This window comes from Schistosoma mansoni, chromosome 2 (assembly GCF_000237925.1).
Source record: "Schistosoma mansoni strain Puerto Rico chromosome 2, complete genome".
NCBI lineage: Eukaryota > Metazoa > Platyhelminthes > Trematoda > Strigeidida > Schistosomatidae > Schistosoma > Schistosoma mansoni.
Genome location: NC_031496.1, coordinates 22,911,143 through 22,923,046, shown reverse-complemented (window position 1 = coordinate 22,923,046; position 11,904 = coordinate 22,911,143). Strand labels below are relative to the sequence as shown.

General features: G+C 33.2%; 1 protein-coding gene across 1 annotated transcript in view; it reads right to left on the bottom strand.

The window, feature by feature from the left end:
- Window positions 1–1,259: 1,259 nt before the first annotated feature.
- Smp_171200 (putative wd-repeat protein) overlaps window positions 1,260–11,904 on the bottom strand; it is a gene marked incomplete at both ends in the record, with an annotated part of 39,402 nt that continues 28,757 nt past the window's right edge. The window contains 6 exons of the mRNA XM_018796118.1: window positions 1,260–1,734; window positions 2,349–2,464; window positions 6,844–6,942; window positions 7,605–7,940; window positions 9,716–10,123; window positions 11,295–11,473. Coding sequence (XP_018650363.1) covers window positions 1,260–1,734; window positions 2,349–2,464; window positions 6,844–6,942; window positions 7,605–7,940; window positions 9,716–10,123; window positions 11,295–11,473 — 1,613 coding nt within the window. The remainder of the gene's footprint in view (window positions 1,735–2,348; window positions 2,465–6,843; window positions 6,943–7,604; window positions 7,941–9,715; window positions 10,124–11,294; window positions 11,474–11,904) is intronic.

Genomic DNA, 11,904 nt, shown 5'->3' with positions numbered 1-11,904 from the left:
AGAAATGACTTCTCCCTGAGTCATGTTACTCACTGATGTGACGATCATGTTAGCCAGATGACCATGTGTTTGCACATCGGTACTGCGAGTCTCATTTCCATGAGTCTGCTAGTACTTGGAGTCGGTCGATGTGCAAGTCACTGTATTTATCCCGATATTAGTGTGTTGACCATTCTATGCTGCGTTACTTAGTTAACCATGATGACTATATACCTCATTTTTGCATGAATATCATTTAGCAGTTCATATGTATTTAATCTCTCAGTGTGACCCTACATTAATATTGCCAAATTAGTGACATTGAATGGTATATATTTGAACCGGACTTCGGGGGATTTGACGTTAATCATGTTGGACAAGTTTTTAAACGTTCATAAACGGAGTTCATGAACAACGAGTTCAAGGTGTGTCAATATCTAAGCAACTTTTATTAAGCATCAATCTGATGTTTCTCAATAAAATAAACGGACTTCCTATTTTGTTAATGTTCTTTCCTATAATTTGTATTCTTTAACTTTGCATGAATATTGCCTTATTATTGAAACAAACACATACATTGGATTATTCAAAGCATTTTTTCCTTTATTTAATACATAAATTTTTTTCTTTTTATTGAAATATTGAAAGAAAAAAGAATAAAGAAAACTTTCTATTAAAAAAAATAAATCAAAAAATGAAATAAAATGGCGAATAGATTAGATTATTATCAATTTTTAAACAATGAAACTATAACATACTACTAACGAAGATGAACTTGTTGTTTTCTTCTTTTCTAAATCTATCACATTAACTGAAACAGGGAAAGTGATACATAACATACGAAAGAGGACTTAAGTATATCCCCTAATGAAAAATATCTCTTGAATGTGAAAGTTAAAAAAAATGCACAAAATAAGTTGTATTTAAGTAATGATAAGAATCGTAATATTATTGTTTGTTTTTCCCAAAACAACCAGTTCAGTAAGTGACATTTGAATAGGGGAAAGAGGTCTAGGTAACTGAATTAACAATAAACGTTTTGAAACAAAAAAAGATTCACATCTCCTCTTAATTTTACCTTCCCCTCAAAAGCTATATATATAGTTATTCATAAAAATTACCAGAAAAATTCATATAAAAGAGATATTGTCGACTTTACAGAATTAAAAAAAAAAGTGGAATATTTACAAATAGATAGCAGTCAGATGATATACATTAACAAAATGAACATATATGCTGAAGGAATGATTGAATTGTCTAATCCAATACTTGTTTAAATATTAACTACATGTGGATTGTGTAATTTCAGTTGAAAACTTTTTGAACACTCGAATACAACCATTACAATCGGCTGAAACAACTACTTCACCTAAATATACAAATGTTTCCCGATTTAGATCTGTAGTAGTAACTGACGATTGATTTAGATTTAATAGTTTGTGACGAGGAATACCACTGTTTCCATCATTACTATAACCACCAGCTAAATTGTTATTACTCAAATCAGAATAATTTGAAATAGTGAATGAATTCAACGGTTTTCGTGATGAACATAGTTTATTCAATATTAGATTTGGATTTGGACTGAACACAGCTACTGTTACCATTGTATCATGGGCTTTAATCGCTTCCCAACAATTATTTCTATCTTTACGTATACGTGAAAATCGAGATATTTTGTCAACATCTAAAGATTTTTGCCAGATATAAAAGAATGCATTCTCTGAGCCTGCGATTAGATAACGACCAGTTGGACTGTTGTTCATCGTCAAACAAAATGAAAAAAAAAACGAAAGATATAAATCACTATCAATAGATTTGAAATTTAAAACAATATGTGAAAAAGTAACCTTTATAAACAATATCAATAAGTATGATCACAAGATTGATCCTTCATTTACATTTGGTAAAAAGTATATACTACGTGTATTTTCCCTTTGTTTAATTACGGTATTTAATAGTTTAATGAGTTTTCATATGAAATTATTAACCAAATATGGATGATGGCTAGCAGCGGAATTCAGCGTACGTGTTTCTTTCTATTTGGGATTGACCAACTGTATCTACATGCATCCCGGAGTTGATGTTCATCCTGAGACTCGAACCCGGTACCGTCAACTCAGTATATGATGGACAAATGGCAAGAAGAGACTGATCAAATGCAATCCTAAACATTGGTAGGAAGATCTAACGTCTAGTAATATTAAAATATGTACATATATTCCAACTATTGAATTGTAAACCCTGAAAAAGATCTCGTTTAGGGAAAAGAACGATAACATAGAGTAGAATAAGCTAGCAAAGAAGAAAAAACTATAATGGAAATAAAAATATGATAAAAGGACAACAACAATAAAGTGATTACATACCTAAAAGATGCACGTATTTGACTAGTTTCATTCAGAAATCCACGATATTTACATAATGTGTGATAGTCACGAGCATCGACTAAACGTAGACGTGAATCATTTGATGTGACTAAAATCTAGAAATAAACAACAATAATATAAAGGTTATAGAATCGTAGAAAATATTTCATATTAGTGACTAAAATTCAATGCTAGTTGACAACTTTTGAGGGGAATCCCATGAGATTTAGTTACATAGATTATTAATAGATTTTCTAGAATGATGGAATATAAAACAATGTTTTCCTCTATTAACGATGTATATTTTTAACATTTCGTCACCTTTATTCAATCATATAGTATGAAATTTATCAAATCATATGTGTATGCCACGTCTATAATAATTTGAACTGAAAGTAATGTAGCAAGTAGTTAGTACTGTCGCATTCCTAGGTGATTTATTTTAACCTATGGACAGATGAATGAATTTAATTTTTCCTAATTATTCTGTCACCCATAATATTTCCCCTTATCAATTATTCAGGTGTAACTCTGAACATGTTTTACACATTTAGGCATAAAAAGTATGTAGGCGTCTATCCATTTCCTGCTTTTTTTCATGACTTATAAAAACTGAATCACATTATTATTTTCGGAGACAATGTATATTACCGAATTGCAATACTTTATACAACCGCATCATCTTTTATTCCCTTGTCTGTCATTCATCTTCAGTATATCTGAAATATATGTATCTTAAATACAATTTGTATTAGACTCTTGATTAGTTGTGTTAAATCAACAGAAAATAATATGAAGTCAAGTAGGATAATATACACTTCATTAGAATCAATATTGTCTTGTTCAGAATGGAGTCAAACAATAAACATCAAAATACAGCTTATCAACAATTATAATTATGCACTAATTGATTAAGAAAGAAAAATCCCTATTTCTTCAAAAAAGAAAAGAGAATTCAGATCAATCGTCACACTACGATGATAACATATAAGTACACATGAAATTAAGATGAGATAAAAGTGTACACGTTTATATTCTATTGAAAATAATTGAAATCTTAAGTTTATTTGGGCTGTTTGTGGAGATTTTTAGTAATTTTTTATATATAGTTGAAATCATGAGTCAATTGAAGCTAGACCACCATCGAAAACCTGGAAGCACAAGAAGGCCGTTTCGTCCTATTGTGGGACTCTTCAGTAGTGCGCATCGACGATCCTACGTCGCGAGATTCGAACCCAGGACCTACCAGTCTCGTGCACGAACGCTTAACCTCTAAACCACTGCGCCGGCATCCAACGGTGTTAATGTCTAACTTCAAGGGTGATTAAGAATTCTATACTCGCTCGATTATTCTCTATCATTAAGAATGAATTGATCAAAGATATTCTCGCTACATTCCCACCACATAACACTAGAATGTTTATTAATCTAACCCTTTTTACTCTACTGTCAATCACGAAATTGCACTAGTCATATAGAAATGAAAAATCTTTGTTGTTGACTCATTTTGTTTTGTCTCTGTTACTGTTTTGTATGTTCGATTTTATTGTTATTTTTGCAATTGAATATCGTGGATGACCACTGCTGAGAAGTCCCACAATAGGACCAAACGACCGTCTAGTGCTTCCAGCTTATTCCATGATGGTTTAGATTCAATTGACTCATGATCTCAACTATTGAAATTACTATAATACTCACAAAATCCCTTCTGATATTATTTAACATATGCTCACTAGTGACTGGCTCCAAAAGGTATTTTCTGGAGTTTTAGTGAGAAGCCCTGACCATCGGAGTTCAACCGAGTCTGTTGTGAGATAGTAACTCACTGAAGACAATGGTGGACGGTTGGTCAATGTCGTGGATCGGTTGAAGCTAGACACTAACATCGTTGGATGCCGGCTTAGTGGTCTAGACGTTAAGCGTTCGCACACGAGACCGATAGGTCCCGGGTTGGAATCTCGCGAGGCGGGATAATGGATGCGCGCTTTTGAGGAGTCTCATGATGGGACGAAATGGCCGTCCAGTGCTTCCAGGTTTTCCATGGTGGTGTAGCTTCAATCGACTCATGATTTCAACCATATATTAAGTTATTTGTTGTTACATTGTTAACTGATAAATAATTCGAAACAGAATTAGATATTATCAATGAAAGAGGACAAATTAAATTGATTAGATTAAGTTATATATATACTTAATAAAAAGATAATACTTATCATAATCATTAAATATATGTTACATTTTCAATGAATGTCAATTCATTCATACTGTCAATGTATGAACTTAAAACATTTTCTATATGTAAGAAAGAGTGTTAAACAAAACAAAGGTCACACATATCCTTATATATTTCATTGAAAAAATTTTGATTATTACATCTTTATATTGAAATGACAAAATCAAATCCACTTATAAGTAGTATCATTAACAATAATTAAAATAAGATGAAATAAAACATGAATACAGCGTACATACATACATACACACATGTACGTACACAATAGCTACACAGTATCTAATTTAAAATTCAATAATATATTTGCTGCCACTAAACAGTTCATTTAAAGAAAATAAAACGATATGAACAACGATTCATTCAATTAACTTGACTAATCAACAATATTTAAAACAATGTATATTTATGTGTGTACTTATAAAACATAATGAATTATGACCTTACAGAAGAGATAAGATTCTATTATTATTATTATTATTATTATTATGAGAACCTATAATAAATAATAATAAAACTAATACATTTATCAATCACTAAACCAATTTTCAATAAATAAGCAATATACGTGAATATCAAAAGCGTCGAATATATATACTACTACTGTTACTACTTTTAATAATATTGAAGGAGTATTCTGTTTGAGTGACAGCGAAATTCGACCTAAGGCCTCATCGCAGCACTGCTAGATAGTAGGGGGGACAAACCTTGCTAGCCAACTTAGACGGTCGACGGAGATCGAACTGATCACTCACTCTGTTTTAACTTTGATCAACTCGGCATCCAACTCGAGACTCACTTAACCGCACCGGGCGACCCAATGTGTATGTTTATGTATAAGAATTGTAGAAATCCTCGTGCCTATCTAGTCCATGTACGTAGGTAAATGAAAAAGGTGAATATTTGGTGTCGTACAAAGGAAACGTTAGCTGAAATATTGTCTGTCTTATGCCTGATAAAATCAACATCTTAATCTATCAGGTCAAAGACATAATTAAAAGATATGGTGGCAAATACTAGAAAGAGGAGGCCGAAAACCTCCCCTGAGAGAATACTTATGTCTGTCAGGAAGTACTGGGGCGGTAACCATGATAAGCGTGTAATGTGTAAGAGATAGTCTGGTGTAGTGAATGCGTTTCCAAAGGAGTGGTGAACATCTACCCTCCCAGGTGGGTGAATACACCTATATGTTTGCTATGAATGCATGGGATAAAATCTGTGTGTTACTGATGTTCATGTAATGTATCGCTCACAGGGTAGGTATACCTGCATGCAAACCAAGGAATATTCGGATGAAATTCCGTGTGTTACCTCGTATGTATGTAGACTATACCTATCCAGGGTAAGTAATAACCAAAAATTCCCTTACTTGCTCTTATTACGATACCAAGATACACGTAAAGACCTGCGAAGCCGCAGTTCCCCACAAAACCACATCCGCGCGGAACATTATTCTGTTTGAGTATCTGATAGTATTAACAAACTGTGATTGGATTTACATCTATTAGTTGAAAAGACAACAATGACTCTTCTTACCTTAAACAGTAGGTTAAAAAGTAGATAATATACAACAAACAAAAAACCACCAAGTGTTTAGTAGTTTGAGATATTTCATAAAATATCAGATAATGTTGATCTTACATATCTATATATGTCTACTGATCGACACATTTTGAATAACTGTAACTGTCTACTCTAATACAGAATGATTTACTCAGCATAATAACAGTAGACTTAATTAGTAGATTGGAAAATCAGTCCCCGGAGAATGTTGAGTGACTAGACCTTGTACATCTAGAATGACCATAGATTTTATAAAGCTTTTCCCCTTTTGTTAGTAAATAGTAGTTCTGATGAATAAGAAAGCTATCTTAAAATCATACTGACCTTTTCTATTATCTGATTAGTTGTTTCATTCAAATTCATAAAGTCTACTAATTGTATGGAAAACAACCATTTCAGACTTGTGACAAATATTACTCACTATCAGTGGATGACGATTGTGCAACTTCAAGAATCGAGTGAAGTTAGAAATACTAAAGACCGGATACTAACACAATCGCTTGAAGTTTAGCCGATCCTCGTTAGGCCTAAAAGTCCTGATTTCGATTTCTGGTGGGGCTGTGAATGCTCACTTATGAAATATCTCATACTAGGACGAAATAGCCGTTCAGTGTTTCCTAATTTTCAATACGTATTTAACTAAAGTCAATCTACGATGTAAAACTAATTTGTTATTATTAACATTATTAATATTTATTTTACCTTATTTGAATCAGACGGATCACATTCAATCGCCGTAACACGACAGTGACGACCTTTTGCAGTACCAGATTTGATTGTTATAAAAGTTATATACGATAACTGTGAAATTCAAGAATAAAACACAAACATAAAATTAGCCAGATAAAAAAGAAAGGGAAGCTATGAAGTTTCCTAAAGATAAGTGAACATTTATGGTTCAATATCACAGAATTATTTGCCAATAATACCTAGAAAAATATACCAGGTTAAAGATAGTTGATCATCTATCTCTACTATTGTATTATTGCATGAAGTTACGTTTTAAAATAACACTTAAAAACAATAATGACAACTTTTATGTGTGGAATTGTGTCTGGGTGTAAGCCTCTCTAACCCGATGAAAGAACTTTATGATTTCAAGGAAATTCAACAATCTCCACAACCCCATACTGAAAACATTATTTTGATCTAAAGGCTGTCAGCGACTAATTATGCAATCAAAAGAGACGGTAAAATAACATAGATTGATACAAATTGGAAATTTAACTCGAAGGTAACGCGAAAACCGCGAGACCTCAAGGTCACAGATCCCATCCTTAACAGAATTATGAATGTAACTGTTGACATGTCCTATATTAGGATGAAACAGCTTTCTATAATCCTCCATAATATGTATCAGTTCTTTAACTAATATCAATCCATGATGAAATTCAACATTAATCAAAACATAGTGACATTTATTAGGAATGTCAAATTATTAAAAGGCATAAAGTATCACAAACCTCACTATTAAAAAATAATACACGACCATCATACGTGCCAACAACAACTTTAGTGCCTTCACAAGCAAATGTTGCACAAGTGATCACTGTTTTGGGTCCAACACCACCACCACTTCCCTTTGATGAAAGACCCGGTAAGGATGTTGTATACTGTGAACCAGTATATGGATTAGAACGTGTAAAAAAGTTAGCGACAGTATTTGTAGACGATGAATTAGTTGATACTGGTAAAGCACTAGGTACAGGAACTTCAACCCAAAAACGAACTTTTTTATCTGGTATATTCCATAACCGAAGTTTGCCATCCAGACTACCAGAAAGAAAATAACGATCATCCTGAAAGGGAGAGGAAACAACTATTAGGGAGGAGAGCACACTAATTAGTTCAGTGATAATAAAGGTTTACGAAGTAACAACCTTAAATACCCGAACAGCTCAGTTGAACTTACCGAGCATGAAGCATTATATGTAAACCTCCCCAAATATGATACTCCACCAATAATGGAAGAAATCGCCAAGGCCATCGGACAAATCAAAAGAGGGAAAGCAGCAGAACTGGACAGGATATCAGTTGAAGCACTGAATTCAAATGAAGAGGTAACTGCAGAAATATTTCACGTCCTCTTCAAACAGGTCTGGGAGGAAAAGAGGGTGCCGCGAAACTGGAAAGAGAGATACCTCATCAAGAAACCAGATAAAGAAAAACTTAGTAAGAGGAATACAGAGGAATCACACTACTGACAGTCGCAGGAAAAGCTTTCAACAGTGTTGCTGAACCGAACGAAAGATTCAGTAGACACTGAACTTCAAGACCAACACGATGAATTCATTAAGGACCGACCAAAACACAACACTGAATCGTTATCGAATAATCAACTGGATAGAATTTATCACTATAAATCAACATCCTTGATTATGAGAAAGTATTCGTCACAGAGAAAACTTTGTGTAATCTTCTTTGATTTAATGGAGTAACTAAAAAGGCCGTCAACATAGATTATGAAGACCCCACATCTCAAAGGACGCATGAAATGGAGTGGACATTTCGGGTCCAGCTGAATGATTCGGACTTTGTAGATGACTCAAATTTACTATCTCAAACATGGCGATAAGTCCAGACGGATATTGCCAGTGTAACATGATCTTCCAAAGAAGTAGGCCTCAATATTCAAAATGAAAAAAGAAAGATCCAGAAGTGCAAGGTAATGAGCAACAACCGAAACACACTTGATAGTAAAGCTCTGGAAGAGATAGAAACTTATGCGTACCTGAGCAGAATCATCTGATGCAGATGTCAAGGCAAGGATTGACAAAGCGACGGCAGCGTTCTTGAAATTGAAGGATATCTGGAACTTAAAATAACTGTCCACCAACAGTAAAGTCAGGATTTTCAATACAAACATTAAAAAAGTTCTATTGTACGGAGTTAGAACTTGGAGAATCACTGCCATCATCAACAAAAAAGTACGAGTATTCACAAACAACTGTCTATGCAAGATACTTCAGATCCATTGACCAGAAACCATCAGTAATAACCCGTTCTGGCAGAAAACAAACAAGCTCGGTAGCTAAGGTAGAAGTTAGGGAAAGACACTGAAAGCGGATAGGACATTTAATAAAAATCAATAAAATAAGCAATGACTTGAAACCCTCAAGGTAAAAGGAAGAGGCTGATCAAACACATTGTGTCTATAATCGAAAGGAGAGTTTATTGAAGATCCCTGGTCGTCGCCCTATGTATGCCCCGACAGACATAATTTAAGTAAATAAGCGATTTAAAATAAGTAAGACTATTATTAAAATAATGAAAGTGCCGAAACACAAAAACAACCATTAACACCACTTAGTATAGTTTTATTGATATGAGGAACAACTAAAAGACAAGTGGTAATTTACAGGACATTTTAAAAGATAGTCAAGTTCATTAATTTAAGCGAATACTAATATGGACCTGTTTATTTATATCAATATAATTATTTACAGTGTTTATAATAATGATTATCGAATTTTACGAAATTATACTAACTTCTACAAGTGTTAATTTAATGAACACAATACTGATGAGATATAGTAATTAATTAACAATAATAATAATAATATATAATATGTACCTTTGGATGAAATACAATTGTTGGCACTGTATCATTATGACTAAATACACATAGGCATTCACGTCGACTAATATGCCATAGTCGTACTTGATGGTCCATACTAGTAGCTAGAAGGAATAAATTTTTAGACCATGCCAATTCAGTAACAACACCTTCATGACCTCTTAAAACCAATAATGGTTTTGAACGAAATACAGTTCTACGTTCTCGGTGTAAATCACTCATTGCAGGCAATAATGCCGTTGTTGTTGTTGTTACCGGTGATGGTCCTGGTGCAGCCGTTATCCCAGAAGATTTCGGTCTACTATTTTTATTACTACCACAAGAGGATAATGGTGAAGGGAAGTCATCAGTTAGACTGAGTACAGTAGAATATCCTGGCGCAGAACTGCTACTAGACGCTCCATCCTGAAATGTAAGTAAACAAAGATAAACAAAATAGTCAAATTAAAACATATATACTTAACCAAATATAAAATTTAATTAATCTGTAAATTCATTTTACATGGTTATTTAAGATGTACACACAAATGGCCTGAAATGAATACAATGAAAAAATTTTTTTATACTGATCAACGCTTAGCCTTTAGGCTAGTATTATCAAACAGTATCAAGCAGGTTTAATCTACAAGTTGAAAGTCTTTTCTTTTTTTTCTTGAAGGAAATTTTAGTAAAATTCCACTTGTCAAGATTCGTCTAGCTGTATCAAGTTAGATTGTCTGCCATATTTAGAGGTTACTTTTCTTCTAATTCCATTTTGAATAGCCATCACTAACTTTTATACCAGCCACTAATAATGACAACAATCTTCAAACTTATCAAGTTTTAACACATCAGTCTAATGGCAATTCATTTTTCGGCCGGTAACCAAACGTTAAAAGACACCTACCTCCCCCAAAAATTCAAATAGATGTTTGTAAAATATTAACTGAACTATCGTTAAGGTAATCAACTAAGAATAGGATTAAGAGAGTCGTTCTACGTCGCAAACAGATTGATTTGGGACATTACATAAAGCCAATCACTGGACACAATGATTAAAACAAAACTATAGATTGATTCTATAAAACTAAATTTTTAAAACCACTCATCTTCTCTTCGTTGGCAGTGACGCATCAAATGATCTAATTTGACCAAGAAAAGTGTTAAAAACTTAACGAAAAGTGAAGAAGCTTGTGGAGATTAGTCCCACTTGTAGGTAGTACAGTTAGGGTACTACTGAGAATTGGGAAGCACTGAACAGTTATTTAATCTCATCAGAATTGTCAATAGCGTCTCAACATAGTTATCTAATGGCTAAGTGTTATTGCGAAAATAGGAGGACCTGGATTCGATCTCAGGAGGAATCATGGATATGCAATCCTGATGATTCTCATGCCGAAACGAAACAGCTGCAGTTTCGTGGTTCTCAGTGGTATTTCAACTGTGGTAAATATACGACGAACATTATCTACAAATTCATGGAATGGTTAAAAAAATATATTTAGATTGACAATACAGGTATATATTGCACTAAAAGTACACATTCACTTAATTTACTATAAACAGGTATGATTAAAAAACATATTATGAGATTTACCGCTTCACTGACATCAGTTTTACCTGATGTTGATATTGTAGTTGATGCTAAACTTAATGAATCAAAACGATTCTCTTCATCTAGTGTTACAGTTGAAGTAGTATTATTTGAAGTGTGGAAATCATTTGGCATAAATCCACTAACTGATCCATATTTTGTACTACTACTAGGTGGTGGAGCTAAAATGTCAGAAATTTAAGAAAAAAGAGAAAATGTGTAGTACTGATATTACCAGTTGGACAACAACAAAAGTCTACATTTGTTATTCTTTTAATAACCAAAGAAAAGATAAATAAAATATATTTAATTTTGATTTAATAATTCATTTACCAGGCATACATTTATTTACTTGGCTTCAATTCACACTGTAAGTATAAGAACTAGTGATACTACCCAGTTCCCAAAACTTAAGTACTTAGGGAGGGTTTCGAGCCTATGACTTAGCAGATAGAAGTCAAACGCCTTGATCACTAGGCTACCACTTCACTTTGCACTTATATCTAATTACAGAGTGAAAAAACTGTTAACGATTTCTGGGAAAAAATTGGTCAATGATTAACCAAGAAAAATTGTAGAACATGTGGATAACAATAGTATGTATATAGTAACT